The sequence below is a fragment of the Pelophylax lessonae genome, assembly GCF_965119305.1.
Source record: "Pelophylax lessonae genome assembly, chromosome: 3".
In the NCBI taxonomy this organism is placed as follows: domain Eukaryota; kingdom Metazoa; phylum Chordata; class Amphibia; order Anura; family Ranidae; genus Pelophylax; species Pelophylax lessonae.
This window is the reverse complement of record NC_138770.1, coordinates 666,241,326-666,260,462: the sequence shown is the minus strand read 5'-3', so window position 1 is coordinate 666,260,462 and position 19,137 is coordinate 666,241,326. Positions and strand designations below refer to the sequence as shown.

The following is a 19,137-nucleotide window of genomic DNA, read 5'->3' as shown; positions in this document are numbered from 1 at the left end:
CTCTTTAATGCGGACCGTGGCTGCCCCGGAGGTGTGTGAACTGGCTCCATTGAGGTCCAGTCACACTCTCCTGTCATGCGTATTGGATGTGAAGAAACCTGCATCCAAATTGCATAAGTGTGAACCTAGCCTAACTGAACAAGCTGAAGTTTGAAGCTGATTGGGTACAATGCACAGCCGCACCAGTTTTAGTAAATCTCCCCATTGTGTTAGTGTCCATTAACACTTGCAAGACTTTGGACATCAAAGTCGGATGACAAGTCGTACCCCATGTTTTATGATTTGGCACTGCGTTATTTTAACGGACAATTGCGTGGTCATGCGATGCTGTACTTAAAAAAAAAAAAAAAAAAAAAAATTGATGTCCTTTTTCCCCCCCCCACAAATCGAGCTTTCTTTTGGTGGTATTTGATTACCTCTGCGATTTTTATTCTTTGCACTATAAACAAAATAGTGCAACAATTTTGAAAAAAAAAAAAATTAAAAAAACCTATAATTTTTACTTATAAAACATTCCCAATAAAAAAAATTCAAAAATCAAATTTTATCATCATTTTAGGCCAATTTGTATTCTGCCACATATTTTTGGTAAAGAAAAAGCAAAAAAAAAAAAAGTATATATTGATTGGATTGCGCAAAGTTTATGGCGTCTACAAACTAGGAGAAAGATTTGTCATTTTTATTTATTTATTTTTTACAAGTAATGGCAGCGATCAGCGATTTTTCTAGCGGGACTGCGACATTGCCACGCACAGATTGGACCCCTAACTGACACTTTTGTCCTTTTTTTTTCCCCCCACAAATAGAGCTTTCTTTTGGTGGTATTTGATCACCTGTGTGATTTTTATTTTTTGCCATATAAACAAAAAAAAAAAAAGCCGACAATTCTGAAAAAAAAAAAATATATATTTTTCACTTTCTGCTATATAACATTCCCAAAAAAAATTAAATTTAAAAATCAAAAATTTTAGGCCAATTTGTATTCTGCTACATATTTCTGGTATAAAAAAAAAAGTGCTATTAGCACATTTTGATTGGTTTGAGCAAAAGTTATCGTATCTACAAACTAGGGGAAAGTTTTATGTCATTTTTTAGTCTTTTGTTTTTTTTTTTTTCTACTAGTAATGGCCGTGATCAGCGACTTTTAGCAGGACTGTGATATTGCGGCGGACAGATCGGACCCCTAACTGACATTTTTGACACTTTTGGGGGGGGGGACCAGTGACATTACTACAGTAATCGGTGCTAAAAATATGCACTGTTACTGTAATAATGACACTGGCAGGGAAGGGATTAACCCAGGGGTGATCAAAGGGTTAAGTGTGAGCCTAGGGGGTGTTTTCTAACTGTGGGGGGTGGGGTTATTGGAATCCGTGACCTGTGTTCCTAAATGGGAGGCACACAGGAGCTCTGTGTTGATAGCAGAGAGAACAACGGTCTGCTGTGCTTACAATAGCAGACCGCTGTTCTCTCTCCATGGGGAGCGATCGTGGGTGCCCGGTGGCAATCGCGGCTGCCGGCCGCATGGAACGGCTTCCTGGCTAGTGAGTGGGCGCGCGTTCCCCCTAGGATCGCTCCCGCGGACCGCCGTACAGGTACAGTGATTCGTGGGAACCTGCTGCCGCTGTATAACTATGGCAGCTGATTGGCTAGTGGTAATGGAAAAAAAAAATTGAGAAAAACTTAATGCAGCCAATGACTGTTGAGCTGCAGTACAATAAATTCTTGACACCTAAACAGGCATGCTCCACCTGTATGTGATAAAAGGGTCCCCAGTACACCTCCGTCCAGGTAAAGGGCTACAAGAAAAGTCCACATTTTATAAATCTGGGTGAGTGCGCCCTCCTCTGGTCTCTGGGTCACCCGGTGCTTCTCGGTGCCAGTTCTGTGAGTGGGGTATCGCCATTATTCAGCTGCTCGGAGTCCCTGTAGGTGGAGAACAAGAAATTGTCAAAGCGCATCCTGACAGATTTCCCAACAATTTGCTTCATGTGTGCAGTTAGTGTAATTGTTCTTTAAAAAAAATAAATAATTATGGGTTCACAAACATGTCGTACTTACCTGCTTTTTTGCACAGAGCAGCCCCAATCCTCCCCTTCTCAGGTCCCTGCCGGTGTTCCTGGCTCCTCTTTGGTGAGTACCCACCATAGCAAGCCACTTGATATGGGGGCACCCGTGCAGGCTTGCTCCTGAGCCGAGCTCTGTGTGTCCATTAACACAGGGTGTGGCCTGGCCCTGCCCCCACTCCCTCCTCACTGGCTGTGATTGACAGCAGCAGGAGCTAATGGCTCCTGCTGCTGTCTCTGAGCTTATGAGGGTGGAGAGAGATGCCGCACTCATGGGGTCGGGGGCTGAACTCAGAAGATTTTTTGCCCCAATGCAGAGAATGCATTAAGGTTAAAAAAAAAAAAAAACCTTCAGCATTTAGAACCACTTTAACCTCTAGCCAACTACCCGCCACAGATATACTGCAGCAAGTGGCTCGGCTGTGAGAATCACCGTACCCATACGTTGCTCCTCAAGAGAAAGCGTGGGGGCACGCGCCCGCCGATGAGCGAGGGGGGGAAGCTGATCTGCGGGGTCGGCGGCCGCAATTGCCACCGGGCACTTACGATCACTCCCCAAGAAAGACAGAACGGCGGTCTACCGTTATAAACATGGCAGACCATTGTTCTGTCAGCAATCAACACGGGGCTCCTGCGTTCCCCCTATTTAGGAACACAGGTCCCTGTGTTGATTCTATAAGCCCATCCCCCTCACAGTTAGAAAACACCCCCTAGGCATACATTTAACCCTTTGATTGCCCCTGGTGTTAACGCCTTCCCTGCCAGTGTCATTAGTACAGTAACAGTGCATATTTTTAGCACTGATTACTGTAGTAAAGTCACTGGTCCCCCCAAAAGTGTAAAAAATGTCAGTTAGGGGGTCCGATCTGTCCTCCGCAATGTCGCAGTCCCGCAAAAAATCGCTAATCGCCGCCATTACTAGTAAAATAAATAAATGAATAAAAAATGGCATAAATCTTTCTCCTTGTTTGTAGACACGATAACCTTTGTGCAAACTAATAATCAATATACACTTATTGTGATTTTTTTTACCAAAAATATGTAGCAGAATACAAATTGGCCTAAAATGATGAAAAAATTTGATGTTAATGTTTTTTTTTTTTTTATTAGGTATGTTATATAGCCGAAAAAAAAATGTATTTTTTCTCTGTCGCTCATTGACAGACGTAGTCTTCTTGATTCACATCAATTGGGTTATGTTGTCTCCGCAGGAGTAGGACTAGGCAGAAAGAAAAAACGTTCTGGCTCCACCCTAGGGGCAGTCCCAGAGGGTATATCCTCCCTCTCTCTGCTACAAGGAATCAGTTTTTTTCTGTCTAGTCAGGAGAATCCATCCTTCCTACCAAAAGTGGTTTCAGAATTTCATCTGAATGAAGAAATTGTATTACCTTCCCTGTGTCCTAAGCCCAGTCATCCTCGGGAGTTTGCTTTACACTCCTTGGATGTGGTCCGGGCGATCAGGGTATACTTGAAAACGACAGACTCGTTTCGCAAGACGGATTCTCTTTTTGTGATCCCGGATGGACCCAAAAAGGGGTTGCCTGCATCTGCCGCGACTATTTCCAAATGGATCAGACAGACGGTGGTACAGGCTTATTCTATTAAGGGTCGGGAGCCCCCGTTCCCTGTTAAGGCGCACTCCACTCGGGCACTTAGTGCGTCAGTGGTCCAGGTGTGCAAGGCGGCTACCTGGTCGTCGGTGCAGACCTTTACAAAACATTATAAAGTTGATGTAATGGCATCGTCTGATGCCTCGTTTGGCCGCAAGGTTTTGCAGGCCGCCATTTGAGGAGACCAGTGGTCTACCTCGAGGGTTTTTTTCCGTTGGAATTTTTATTTGAGTCTCATTCTTTGCTTATAATGAGCCTTTAAAACTTCTAGTTGGCACCGGTTGGGCCTTCTAGATTGGATTTTGATTTCTGTCAATCCCACCCCTCATTTGTGGCACTGCTTCTGGATGTCCCAATTGATGTGAATCAAGAAGACTACGTCTGTCAATGAGCGACAGAGAAAATCGGATTTTTGTAAGATCTTACCGTAAAATCCTTTTCTCTTAGCTCATTGACAGACGTAGTACCCGCCCCTCTATCATTGAGTTGGGTTGGGTTAAATTCTCTGTTGCTGCTTTATAACAGAACTGATTCCTTGTAGCAGAGAGAGGGAGGATATACCCTCTAGGACTGCCCCTAGGGTGGAGCCAGAACGTTTTTTCTTTCTGCCTAGTCCTACTCCTGCGGAGACAACATAACCCAATTGATGTGAATCAAGAAGACTACGTCTGTCAATGAGCTAAGAGAAAAGGATTTTACGGTAAGATCTTACAAAAACTTTTTGCTTATAGCTAGAGTTGAGTGGACACCTGGATGTCCGTGTTCGGCGGCGGGTTCGGCCGAACTTGAAAAAAAAGTCCGGGTCCGTGTCCCGGACTTTTTCCGAACTTCCCCGGACACCAAACCCCATTGAAGTCAATGGGGACCCGAACTTTCAGGCACTAAAATGGCTCTAAAACGCCAATGGAAAGGGCTAGAGTGCTGCAAATGGCAGCAAAAACGTAGTTAAGAGCACGGTGAGTGCTCTGCAAGCAAATGTGGATAGGGAAATAACTTAAAACAACAAAAAAAAAATTAAAACAATGTTCTTCATCTGTGAAGGACGAGGCCCATATGGAGTAGGAGGGAGGTTGAGGTGGTGGTGGATGTGGCGGGCGGTGTAGGTGGAAGCGGCGGTGGAGGAGGACGAGGTAGCCAACACTGCTTTTTTTCAGTCATTTTAAATGAGGGTACACCCCAAAAGAGTGAGAAAGAGCAAAAATAGAAAAATGGCTGGGTAAGGTCGGTATCCATCATAATTCTGCACAAGGTACGGAAAAGTCCTGTGGGATCCATGCCTGGTTCATTTTAATGAACGTGAGCTTGTCCACATTGTCTCTGGACAGGCGGCTGCGCTTGTCTGTGATAACGCCCCCAGCCGTGCTAAATACACGTTAAGATAATACACTGGCTGCAGGGCACGCCAGCACCTCCAAAGCGTAAAGGGCAAGCTCAGGCCATGTGCCCAATTTTGGAGACACAGAAGTTGAAGGGGGCAGACCCGTCATTCACTAAATGTAGGCGTGTGCACACATACTGCTCCACCATGTTGGTGAAATGCTGCCTCCTGCTAAGACGTTCCATATGAGCTGCTGGTGCTGCTGTTTGTTGTGGCGTGCTGACAAAGCTTTTCCACATTTCGGCCATGCTAACCCTGCCTTCTGAGGTGCTGGCGGTGCCCTGGTTGCGTTGGCGACCTCTTCCTCCTCCTCCTCTGCCTTGTGCTTCCACTCTGGCCCCGCTGTCAGGTGGGAATGCCAGCAGCATCGCGTCTACCAGCGTGCGCTTGTACTCGCGCATCTTGCGATCGCGCTCCAGTGAGCGAATTAAGGACGGTACGTTGTCCTTGTAATGGGGATCCAGCAGCGTGGCCACCAAGTAATCAGCACAAGTTAGAATGTGGGCAACTCGGCGGTCGTTGTGGAGACACTGCAGCATGTAATCGCTCATGTGTGCCAGGCTGCCCAGAGGCAACGAAAGGCTGTCCTCTGTGGGAGGTGTATCGTCTGTTTCCTCTGTATCCCCACAGCCACGCACCAGTGATGGCCATGAGCTGGCCTGGGTGCCACCCTGCTGTGAACATGGTTCCATCTTCTCCTTCTCATCCTCCAGAACTGTGCCCCTGCTGGACAATTGTGTCCCTGGCGTTTGTGTGTGCAGGAACCCACCCTCGGAGCCCCTTGCGAATGACTGACCTGAAAGCCTTGGAAATGTTACCTCTTCCTCCTCCTCCTCCTCCTCCTGTGCCACATCCTCTTCCATCATCGCCCGAATCGTTTTTTGAAGGAGGCATAGAAGTGGGATAGTTAAGCTGACAACGGCGTTATCGGCACTGGCCATGTTGGTGGAGTACTCAAAACAGCGCAACAAGGCACACAGGTCTCGCATGGAGGCCCAGTTATTGGTGGTGAAGTGGTGCTGTTCCGCAGAGCGACTCACGCATGCGTGCTGCAGCTGAAACTCCACTATGGCCTGCTGCTGCTCGCACAGTCTTTCCAGCATGTGCAAGGTGGAGTTCCACCTTGTGGGCAAGTCACATATGAGGCGGTGAGCGGGAAGCCCGAAGTTACGCTGCAGGGTGAGAACACCGAAAGTGCGCACAGACGGCCCGCACTTTCTGCAGCAGCTCTGACATATCGGGGTAGTTTTTAAGGAACCTCTGCACCACCAAATTCAGCACATGCGCTAGGCAAGGGATGTGCGTCAAACTGGCTAGGCCCAGAGCTGCTATGAGATTTCGCCCGTTATCGCACACCACCAGGCCGGGCTTGAGGCTCGCTGGCAGCAACCACTCATTTGTCTGCTGTTCCATGCTCCTCCACAACTCCTGCGCGGTGTGTGGTTTTTCCCCCAAACAGGCAAGTTTTAAAACTGCCTGCTGTCGTTTACCCCTGGCCGTGCTGAAGTTGGTGGTGAAGGTGTTACGCTGACCGGATGAGGAGGCGGTAGAGGATGAGGAAGCGGAGTAGGAGGAGTTAGGAACAGGAGGCAAACTGAAGCGCCCTGCAATCCTCGGTGATGGAAGGACATGCGCCAAATTGCTATCTGCCTCAGCCCCATCCGCCACTGCATTTACCCAGTGTGCCGTTAGGGAGATATAACGCCCCTGACCGTGCTTACTGGTCCACGTATCGGTAGTTAGGTGGACCTTGGCACAGATGGCGTTGCGCAGTGCACACCTGATTTTTTCCCCCACTTGGTTGTGCAGGGAAGGGATGGCTTGCCTGGAAAAGTAGTGGCGGCTGGGCACAACGTACTGTGGGACAGCCACCAACATAAGGCTTTTAAAACTGTGCGTCTCCACCAGGCGGAATGACAGCATTTCAAAGGCCAAGAATTTTGAAATGCTGGCATTCAGGGCCAGGGATCGCGGGTGGGTAGGGGGGTACTTCCTCTTCCTTTTGAAGTGTTTGGGAGATGGAAAGCTGAACGCTTCCAAGGGACATTGTGGAGATGGTTGGTGACCCAGGTGGTGGTGTTGCTGACAGATCGTCTGTTTGCGGGGTGGCAGGTGCCGGTATCACTACAGATGTGGATGGAGAGGCCGAGACTGCAGCAGAAGAGGAAGCAGGAGGAGCCAGAGACCTTTCTTGGTTTTGAAGGTGTCTACTCCACTGCAGTTCGTGCTTTGCACTTAGATGCCTGATCATGCAGGTTGTGCTCAGGTTGAGAAGGTTTATGCCTCGCTGCAGGCTCTGATTGCACAGGGTGCAAACCACTCGTGTCCTGTCATCAGCACATTTTCTGAAGAACTTCCACGCTAGAGAACTCCTTTGAGCTCGCTTTGGTGCGCTCGTTCCCTTGCTGCGTTGGGCAGTAGCAGGCGTAGTGTCTAGGGCACGGCCGCTCTGCTTCTGCACCCTGCTCCCTCTTCTGCTGTGCTGGTGGCTCTGTGCGACCACCGCCTCTTCCTCCAAACTACTCGGGTCACCTGCATGACCTTCATTCCATGTGGGGTCGAGGACCTCATCGTCCTCCACATCATCTTCCACCCAGTCTTCACCCCTGCCCTCCTTGTCGGTCTCCACAATTCTGAATGCCGCAGCAGTTGGCACCTGCGTTTCGTCATCATCGGAGACGTGCTGCGATGGCCCTTCCATGTACTCATCTTGAGAAATAAGTGGTTGGGCATCGCTGCACTCAATCTCTTCCACTTCTGGGGCAGGGCTAGGTGGATGGCCCTGGGAAACCCTGCTGACAGAGTCCTCAAAAAGAAGAAGAGACTGCTGTATGACTTGGGGCTCAGACTGCTTGCCTGATTTGCAAGGGGGTGAGGTGAAAGACGGTTGGACATTGGCTGCAGGTGCCAACTCTGACCTTTCTGCAGTAGACTGGGTGGGAGACAATGTGAAGGAACTGGAGGCACTGTCAGCAACCCAATCTACTATCGCCTGTACTTCTTCTGGCCTCATCACTTCTAGAGGCACATGATGCCCTACCAAATACTGCTGCACGTTCTGTCGCCTACTCACACTTGAGGAAGGTGTCTCACTTGTGTGTGTAGCTGGCACAGATCGACCACGTCCTCTCCTTGCAACAGGAGCTCTACCAGCAGCACCACGACCCAGGCCACGGCCCCTATTTGACGGTCTCCTCATATTTCTGTAATTTATGATCTTGCCCTAGAAAGGTGTTTATTGAATAGCGAAACAAAACAACAACAGTATCGCACGGGTGTATCTCACAGTCAAATATGCAAACTATGCCGCAATTTAATTTTTTTTACCCCAAAAGGGTGTATATTGAATAGCGGAATAGAAAAAAGGATAAAAAAACGGTGTATCTCACACGTACAAACACAGACTTGGCCCCGATTAAAATGTTTTGTACCCTAAAGGGAGGATGAGGAAGAAGAGTAGGAGGAGTTCGGAACAGGAGGCAAACTGAAGCGCCCTGCACTCCTTGGCGGTGGAAGGAGATGCGCCAAACAAATTTAAAAGGTGTATCTCACACGTACCGATACAGACTATGCCGTAATTTAATTTTTTACACTCAAACAGGGTGTATATTGAATAGCGGAATAGGAAAATTTTTATAAAACGGTGTATCTCACACGTACAAACACAGACTAGGCCCGATTACTATTTTTTGTACCCTAAAGGCAGGATGAGGAAGAGGAGTAGGAGGAGTTCGGAACAGGAGGCAAACTGAAGTGCCCTGCAATCCTCGGCGGTGGAAGGAGATGCGCCAAACAAATTTAAAAAGGTGTATCTCACATGTACCGATACAGACTATGCCGTAATTTAATTTTTTACACTCAAACAGGGTGTATATTGAATAGCGGAATAGGAAAAATTATACAAAACGGTGGTGTATCTCACACGTACAAACACAGACTAGGCCCCGATTACTATTTTTTGTACCCCCAAAGGCAGGATGAGGAGTAGGAGGAGTTCGGAACAGGCAGGAGGCACACTGAAGCACCCTGCAATCCTCGGCAGTATGAGATGCGCCCCAAAAATTGGAAAGGTGTATCTCACACGTACCGATACAGACTATCCCGCAATTTAATTGTTTTTACCCTAAAGGTGTAGATTAAATAGCGGAATAGAAAATATGATATCAAAAGGTGTATGTATCTCACATGTAGAGACCCAGACTAGGCCCAAATTAGTATTTTTTGTACCCCAAAAGGCAGGTAGGAGGAGTTCGGAACAGGCAGGAGGCACACTGAAGCACCCTGCAATCCTCGGCGGTATGAGATGCGCCCCAAAAATTGGAAAGGTGTATCTCACACGTACCGATACAGACTATCCAGCAATTTAATTGTTTTTACCCCAAGGGTGTAGATTGAATAGCGGAATAGAAAATATGATATCAAAAGGTGTATGTATCTCACACGTACAGAATCAGACTAGGCCCCGATTACTATTTTTTGTACCCCCAAAGGCAGGATAAGGAGTAGGAGGAGTTCGGAACAGGCAGGAGTTACACTGAAGCACCCTGAAATCCTCTGCGGTATGAGATGCGCCCCAAAAATTGGAAAGGTGTATCTCACACGTACCGATACAGACTATCCCGCAATTAAATTGTTTTTACCCCAAAGGTGTAGATTAAATAGCGGAATAGAAAATATGATATCAAAAGGTGTATGATATAAAATATGATATCACACGTACAGAACCAGACTAGGCCCAAATTACTATTTTTTGTACCCCCCAAAGGCAGGATGAGGAGTAGGAGGAGTTCGGGAACAGGCAGGAGGCACACTTAAGCACCCTGCAATCCTCGGCAGTATGAGATGCGCCCCAAAAATTGGAAAGGTGTATCTCACACGTACCGATACAGACTATCCCGCAATTTAATTGTTTTTTCCCCAAGGGTGTAGATTGAATAGCGGAATAGAAAATATGATATAAAATTGCTGATTTATCAATAGCACATGTGAACAGCAGTGTCTTATATCAGTCAGCTCTGCTGCAGGCTATGGAGGGGAAAAAAAAAGAAAATTCCCCTTTTAAGTTTGTAATTTTTAAATAGATTAGTACAGACTATGCCACAATTTAATTTTTTTTTAACTCAAGGGTGTATATTGAATAGTGGAATAGAAAAAAATGTATAACTTTTGAAATCACTCAATAATAGCACATGTGAACACAGCAGTGTATTATCACAGTCAGCAGCACTGAAGGAAAAATGCTGCACACAACTGACTGATAAAAAATACTTTTTTCTCCCTCCTCCTCAGCGGGCAAAAGATTGTGTTCACACCACCCCACACACAGCAAAATCGATGTGGACCACTGACCCTGCCTATCTCCAGCCTCTCCCTAAAATGATCGATAAGATCGGTCACTGCCGGCACTGCAAACCCCCCACACAGCAAAATTGATTGTAGAACACTGACCCTGCCTATCTCCAGCCTGGCCCTAAAAGGATCGATAAGATCGGTCACTGCCGGCACTGCAAACCCCCCCCACACAGCAAAATCGATTGTAGAACACTGACCCTGCCTATCTCCAGCCTATCCCTAAAATGCCCTAATATCTCGCCCTGCCTGCAGCACTCCGACCTGTCCCTGAATTATTTTCGGACACAATATGATTTTTGCCTGTCTGTCCCTAATCAGCAGCCAGCACGTATGATGTGTGCTCTGTCACTGTACTACAGCAGAATGACGCAGCGGCGCTCGGTCTCGAACTTATAAAGACTTGGTCACATGCTTCAGATGGCCAATCACAGCTACTAATACATTTGTAGGCATGGCTGGGATGGCTTAAGGCACACCAGTTAAATGCTTGTTGATTGGCTGTTGAAAGCCCGCCATTAAAAGTGCGCCAATACATACAAACCCGGAAATAAAATGACCGAACACGGATTTTAAACCCGAACATACAGTAAAGTTTTCGGGTCCGTGTTCGGGTAACAAAAATCCATTTATTCGGTACGAACACGAATAATACAGTCCGTGTTTGCTCAACACTACTTATAGCAAAAAAAATAAAAATTGCAGAGGTGATCAAATACCACCAAAAGAAAGCTCTATTTGTGGAAAAAAAAAGGACATAAATTTTGTTTGGGTACAGCATCGCACGACCGCGCAATTGCCCGTTAAAATAACCAATGCCGAATCGGAAAAACGGCCTGGTCATTAAGGGGGTAAAACCTTACATAGTTACATAGTAGTTGAGGTTGAATAAAGACAATAGTCCATCCAGTTCAACCAGTGTAGGTGTATGTGGCCGTAATCATTTTTGCATACCCCTGAATGGTTTGATCCTTGAGATGTACGTCTAAGAGTCTTTTAGCCATACTCCCCACTGTTACCACCATTTGTGGCAGAGAATTCCACAATCTTGTAGCCCTTACTGTAAAGAACCCCCTGCGCATCCTGAGGTTAAAACACTTCTCCTCTAAATGCATTGTATGGCCTCGTGTCCTCATGCATTCCTTGCGACTGAATAGTTTTTTTCTATGCTCAGATCACCGTTGTGGTATTTGTAAATTGCTATCATGTCCCCTCTCAGGCGTCTCCTCTTTAGGGAGAATAAATCAAGCGCCTCTAAACGGTTTTCGTAATTAAGGTCCTCTAATCCCCTAATTTGTTTTGGTGTCTTTCTCTGGACTCTCTCTAACTCCAACACATCCCTTCTGAGGACTGGTGACCAGAACTGGACAGCATACTCCAGATGCGGTCGGACCAGGGTTTTATAAAGTGGAAGGATTATAGTTTTATCTCTGGAAAACATCCGCTTTCTTATGCATGCTAATAATCTTCTGGCTTTGGCAGCTGCAGCTTGACATTGCATGCTATTGCTAAGTCTATCTTCTACTAAGATCCCCAGATCTTTCTCTATTTTTGATACCCCCAGAGGTTCCCCCCTAGCGTGTATTTTGCTTTTATGTTATTGGTCCCTAAGTGCAATGCCTTACACTTATCCCCCATTAAACCTCATTTGCCAGTAGTTGCCCACTCTGTTATTTTGTTCAGGTCATTCTGTGGTTAAAGTGAACTTGTCAAATCACAGCAATCATAAGTTGGTAAATTACTGAGCAGAGCTAGTCTTTAGTGTCCAGAAATGCAGAATGCTAAAAATTATATGCAAATAAAGCTGAACATAGCCCCTCCCAACATTTTGAGCCTCACTTATTGATTGGCGTTCTCAACCTTGATGGTACAGGAGGGGCCCTACAACTTCGGTCTCCATTATTTCAGCATCTACTGCTGATCATGTGAACTGCCCAGATCCGTGACAAAGATTTACCCGTTGACTGCCATGGATCTGCTTCATACTTCACGACAACCAATGGGCTAAAATCGGGGAACTGGAGAAAGTGAAGAGAAGGGCAACCAAACTGATAAGAGGCATGGAGGAGCTCAGCTATGAGGAAAGATTAGAGGAACTGAATTTATTCTCTCTTGAGGGGGGCTAAGATCAACATGTATAAATACATAAGGGGTCCATATAGTGAATTTGGTGTTGAGTTATTAACTTTAAGGTCAACACAGAGGACAAGGGGGCGCTCTTTACGTCTAGAGGAAAACAGATTTCGTCTCCAAATACAGAAAGGTTTCTTCACTGTAAGAGCTGTGAAAATGTGGAATAGACTCGCTCCAGAGGTGGTTCTAGCCAGCTCACTAGATTGCTTTAAAAAAGACCTGGATTCTTTCCTGGGAGTACATAATATAAATGGTTACTAATATATTTATAGGTGAAGTTGATCCAGGGAATATCCGATTGCCTCTTGGGGGATCAGGAAGGAATTTTTTTCCCCTGCTGTAGCAAATTGGATCATGCTTTGCTGGGGTTTTTTTTCGCCTTCCTCTTGATCATCTGCGGGTATAGAATTGTGTATATGGGATTGTATGGTTGGGTTTTCATTACTGTTTTTTTTTTTTATTGGTTGTGCCAGATGGACTTGTCTTTTTTTTCCAACTACAGTGCCTTGCGAAAGCCCTCTTGAACTTTGCGACCTTTTGCCACATTTCAGGCTTCAAACATAAAGATACCTCTGAGACTATCACAGTGCAGGTGCATTTATACGGGGACTTGATTACACACAGGTGGATTCTATTTATCATCATTAGTCATTTAGGTCAACATTGGATCATTCAGAGATCCTCACTGAACTTCTGGAGAGAGTTTGCTGCACTGAAAGTAAAGGGGCTGAATAATTTTGCATACCCAATTTTTCAGTTTTTTATTTGTTAAAAAAAATTGAAATATCCAATAAATTTCGTTCCACTTCATGATTGTGTCCCACCTGTTGATTCTTCACAAAAAATTACAGTTTTATATCTTTATGTTGGAAGCCTAAAATGTGTCAAAAGGTCGAAAAGTTCAAGGGGGCCAAATACTTTCGCAAGGCACTGTATGTAACTATGTAAAACAAGTTTTGGGTAAAGCTGAACTCCAAGCAATACAGAAATGAAAGTTATGGGAACTCTTTTACCCCCTAACGGATTTGTAATTCTGCCCACTCAGGCTTGTGCTTCATTTACCCCTGCAAGACTACATCTTCCTGGGCTCCCTGGCCATTGGATACGATGAGCAGGGAAAAGGCCAAAGAGGGAGAGATGTAACAAAATGCCACATTGATGAACCAGGAAATATGCGTATTACTGGGCTGGCTGTGCAGTGTGGAAGTAATGTCTAAATCACAAGATCGGCTAAACAGAATTGAAAGTCCTTTGGATGTAGCTCCCGAATATATATTTTTAATTGGTGAATGTAGGTGTGTAGCTGAATGTATGCATTAAATGTTATCAGCTGTCTTTTCTGCTCATGGTAGAATGATCTACTGTAGGTGTCAACTACTCTTTAACACTATTGTGAATGATCCCCTACCCAACGCTGTATTTTGGCCTAGGCCAACAAGGCCCAGGCCTAGGGTGGCACTTTGCAGGGGGGGGGGGGACAAAAATGCCACCCCGCATAAAAAATACAGCCTCTTCCTGGCTTTTAGTGTAGCGCCATTCTTATAGGCCAGACTGGGCCGGGTGGCAGGGCCCAGAAGCATCCAATAGACTTGCATAGGTATGGAAAACCTACTTGAAGCAAGCAAAAGCCTCTCAACACAGCTTAGGGTCCATTCGCACCAGCCGCTGCACTGGTGAAGCCTAAAGAGGAAGGGGTGGTGTTTGCAGATGGCGGGGGGGGGGGGTCTTAAACAGGAAGGGTGTGGCCTTGGCAAGAAGGTGTGGGTCATATTTAAAGTAGGGGGTGCACAAGTTTAGTCAGGCCTAGGGCAGCACAAATCCTAAATACACCACTGCCCCTACCCACCCCCTAGTCCTGTGGCTCAGGGGCCACAAATGCTGATAGGTCGGCGAGCACTGGAGGGGACAGCTGGCTGTAGCAATCTTTAGCAAATTATTGAAGCATGGGGAAAGAGGAATTGTGGGGCTTTAGGTACTTTATATGAGACTCAAGACCAACAGAGTCTCCATCCCTAAATGAATAAAATAAAAGGACACACATAAAATTGGGACTTTAGGTGAGGTGTGACCAGCAAATGACAACCAATGGGCTAAAATCGGGGAACTACAAATGATACTACAAAAGAAACAGATGTATGGATCATACAGTTATAATGTAAAGGAATAGTAATACAATATTATCATGGTAATGTCTTATTATGTTAATACGGTTGTGAAGCAGTTGATTGCATATACAGTATAGTAAAATTGCATGTATTGAACTCAACGCGTATCATTAGCAAATTTCGTTCATCATATATTTGCTGGTCACACCTCACATAAAGTCCCAATTTTATGTGCGTCCTCTTACTTTAGCAAATTATGTTATCAAGATATAAACCATGTACGCTACATACAGTGGCCTACAACCCCAAATAATTGAATTTAGGTGTTTCCAGTGACAGGTACAGGTAATACTACAGCATATAAAGACATATTAGGAAATCTAGTGCTCCCGTTCTTGTGGTAACTGTTTGGGGAAAGCTCTTTTTTATTCCGGCATGACTGTGTCCCTTTCCACAAAGCCATCTCTATATAGACATGGTTTGACCATTTTGGTATGGGGGAAGCTTACATTTCCTACACAGAGCCCTGATGTCAACCCAAATGAACAGCTTTAGGATTATTGTTTTTGAGGATTTATATAGCGCCAATAGGAGTAGACCATACAGTTACAAATCAATTCAAGGCAACAGGGTTAAGAGAGCCCTGTTCATGGGAGCTTACCATATTCAAGAGGGGGATGGGTGATACAAAAAGTAATAGTTGTAAGCAGTGCTTTAAGTGGCCCAAAAGAGGTGCTGGTACTCTATTATAGCCTATACATTTTTTTGCCCCCCACCCCACATCAGGTTTCCCATAGAGCACCCCCCCTGGCCTGGGCTGGGACTCCGGAGCAGGGGGACTCACTGGTGGTGACTGGTCTGGCTCTGGAGTGGGAAATATTCTTGGGGGGGGGGCAATTGAGGGTGCAGATGTCAAATGAGCGTACTGGTAAGCTAAGGCTCACGGAGAGGTGGCGGTATGCTCAAGAGCCATATTTGGAAGTGGCGGTACTGAGTACCAGTGCATACCAGCCCACTTAAAGCACTGGTTATGAGGGATTAGCTGATGGAGAAAGTCAACGTACAGTTTTCAGGTAAAGGCGAGATAGGCTTTCCTGAAGAGAAGAGATTCCAAGATTGGGGAGAGGCTCTGGGGAGTGACAAAGGGGCTAGAGAGCAGGAGATCTTCGGAGGAGTGAAATGGGTGATTTAGGTCAGTGGTCTTCAAACTGGCCAGCAGGCCAGATGCTGCTCTTTGCTTGCCTGTTGGCACTATTCCTCCCATTGATTCTCGGAGAGTTCCGGGCCTCATGGTAGCCTCATCGGAGGCCTCCTTCGCTCAATTCCATTCAAGGCCTCTCCAGCAACATCTTTTTGGCCTGGAACAAGTACACTTCTTCTCTTGACCTCCCTATGTGCATCTTTAGCCAAGCAAGGAACTGGTTGATTTCCAAACCAGCATTGACAATGGGGAAGTCATTTCTATCACACCCATGGACGGTAATAATAACAGAGGCCAACCTCCCAGCCTGGGCAGGAGTGTTCCAATCCATCACATTTAAGGGAACATGGTCACCCCAAGAAAGCCAACCTCCCTTTCAGCATCCTGCAGCTCAGAGTGCTAAAATTAGCTATGAATCTTAGGATCCCTCTTCTTCACAGTCACTTGATCAAGGTACAATTAGACAATTCCAAAAAGTCCCACTCTATCTCTTTGAATTGCATAAATATGACTGCAAAAACATTTCATTCAATTGCATAATCACTATGTAAAAATCAATACGTATTTACCATGATTTAACAGCGAGGCACATGTCCCATCAATTGGTTAAAGTGAAATGTAAGACAAATTCTTCGCCAATATTGACTTCACAGTTCCTCTTTCGTTTCTATACCACCACCAAGGTGAACTCCTACTATAAAAAGCGAACCCCAAATAAATGAGGTCACTTGCGTACTTTAACCACTTGCCGACCGCCGCAAGTAAATATACTGCGGCGGTCAGCCCCTCACAGGCAAAGTGACGTATATAAACGTCACTAGCCTGTGAGGCTCTGGGGAGCGAGCGTGCGCCGCCGGCGGCGCGCTCCCGCGTGGTCACGGACCCCCCCCCCCGCGCGTGTGACTGGCGGACCCGATGTCCGCCGGTCACTCGGCGATCGTCGGGGGAGAGGGAGAAAGTCAGGCGGCTTGTGTAAACAAGCCACCTGTCATTCTCCCCTGTGTAGGAACACTGATCATACGGTTCTACTATGTAGGACCGTTGATCATTGTTCCTACAGCTCAAGCCACAGCCAATCACAGTTAGAATCACACCCCTAGGGACACACACAGCCCCTCCCTCTCAAATAAAGTTAACCCCTTCACTGCCAGTGTAATTTTACAGTAACAGTGCATATGTATAGCACGGATTACTGTAGAAATGTCACTGGTACCCCCAAAAGTGTCAAAAATGTCAGTCAAGGGTCCGATCTGTCCGCCGAAAATGTCGCAGTACCGCAAAAAAATCGCAGATCGCCGCCATTACGCGTTAAAAAAAAAACAACAAAAATGACAAAAATCTTTCCCTTTGTTAGTAAACGCGATAACTTTTGCGCAAACCAATCAAAATACGCTTTTGGCGATTTTTTTTTACCAAACATATGTAGCATAAAACAAATTGGCTAAAAATGTTAAAAAATTTTGATTTTTACATTTTTTTGGGGGGGAATTTCATATAAAAAAATGTGAAAAATATTATTTTTGCAAAATGGACGCTCTTTTTTTGTTTATAGCGCATGATCAAAAAATCGCACAGGTGATCAAATACCGCCAAAAGAAAGCTCTGTTTGTGGGAAAAAAAGGACGTCAAATTCGTTTAGGTACAGCGTCGCACGACCGCGCAATTGTCCGTTAAAGTCACGCAGTGCCGAATTGCAAAATACCCCCTGGTCAGGAAGGGGGTAAAATCTTCCGGGGCTTAAGTGGTTAAATGTATAGGCATTTCATGGCTAGTAGAAGGTCTCAGTTCAGCAAACTTCACTGCAACATCTCAAATAGCAAGTGTAACCGTAAACCTAGAAAAGGGAAGAAGGCTCCACATAGTGCAGATAAGTAAAGCAACTTCTGTTTGTTATAAAAAGCAGATATAAAACTCACAAGCATGTTAAATCTGGCACAAATAATTATCTCCACACTGCTCAGTACGTCATCACGTCTGCTGCGGCCAGACTGAGTGCCAAGGAGAAAATTATTTGTGCCTTATTCCACACGTTTGTGTCTGCTTTTTTATAATAACAAAAGTTGCTTTATTTATACGAACTATGTAGAGTTTATAATGATACACTTTCATAAGCTTTCACAAGTTTATTGCACTGATCTTGGAATTCATGTTGTGTATAGTACAATCACGTCCCACCATGGCTGTGGCCTATATCAACCACCAAGCGGGACCAGGAGTTGGGCAGGCCTAAAAGGATAGTTCACCTTTACAAAAAAAAAGTGCTTATGCATGATGTTTGTAGATTAAAACAAACTGAGCAGCTCTGACTAAAGATGAATAATACCCTTTCTATAGGTGTAGGCCATTTATATACCTTATGAATAGGGTGACCAGACATCCCCAGGCTGAGGACACTACCCCCCAGACCAAGTCTGTCCCCAGTTTTGTCCCCAGATAGGGTTGCCAACCATCTGGCATTGCCCCGGACAGTCCAGGTTTAGACACTTGTGCCCAGGTCTCTGACCACCTGGGGTCCGGACACAACATAATTCCAGTCCCATCCATCTATCTAGTAAATATGTCCTGGGGATGGAGCTAGTGCTGGACCAGGTTCCGGCACTGCTCTCCACTTAATGAGATTCCTGTCGGCTGCGCCTCTCTGCTTCCCCTGCCCGTTGCCTCTCTCAACCCCCGCCGCCTCGATGATCTCCTTTTGCAGTCATTGGTTGCTGTCCTAGCAACCAATGACATGCTTTTTCTGACGTTCACACTGCATAGTGGGAGGTAAATATTCCTAGAGCGGCACCACCTTCCAGCCCTAACCCCCCCCCCCCCCCAGTTTGGGGGGTGCTGATATAAGGGGGGTGTCTCTCTGATCTCTGGAGGGGGACACTGATATAAGGGGACTGTGAGCTAATGGGGGTCTCTAAGAGGAGGTACTGACTCTAATAGTTGGTGATCAACTATTAGATCAGCAGCAACCCCCTTAGTGACCCCCATTAGCTCACAGTCCCCTTATATCAGTGCCCCCTCTTCCTTATCAGTAATGCCTGTCAGTTCCACCTATCAGTGCCCATCAATGCAGCCTCATCAGTGCCACCTATCAATACCCATCATTGCCCCATATCAGTGCCCATCAATGCAGCCTCATCAGTGCCACCTATCAATGTCCATCATTGCCCCATATCAGTGCCCATCATAGCCTCATATCAGTGCTGCCTATCAGCGCCCATCATTGCCACAGTTTTTTTCACTTTTTTACCATCTTACAAGGATTCAACATGTCTTTTAAAGCGGTTGTACACCACTGCACTTT

The 19,137-nt window shown here is 45.9% G+C and overlaps 1 protein-coding gene across 1 annotated transcript in view; it reads right to left on the bottom strand.

Moving 5' to 3' along the window:
• Positions 1-1,663: 1,663 nt before the first annotated feature.
• The window catches only part of SLC22A7 (solute carrier family 22 member 7), a 50,938-nt gene continuing 33,464 nt past the window's right edge, over positions 1,664-19,137 (bottom strand). Inside the window, exon 10 of the mRNA XM_082249291.1 lies at positions 1,664-1,926. Within this exon, the coding sequence (XP_082105417.1) occupies positions 1,860-1,926 (67 nt within the window). The 3' untranslated portion in view covers positions 1,664-1,859. The remainder of the gene's footprint in view (positions 1,927-19,137) is intronic.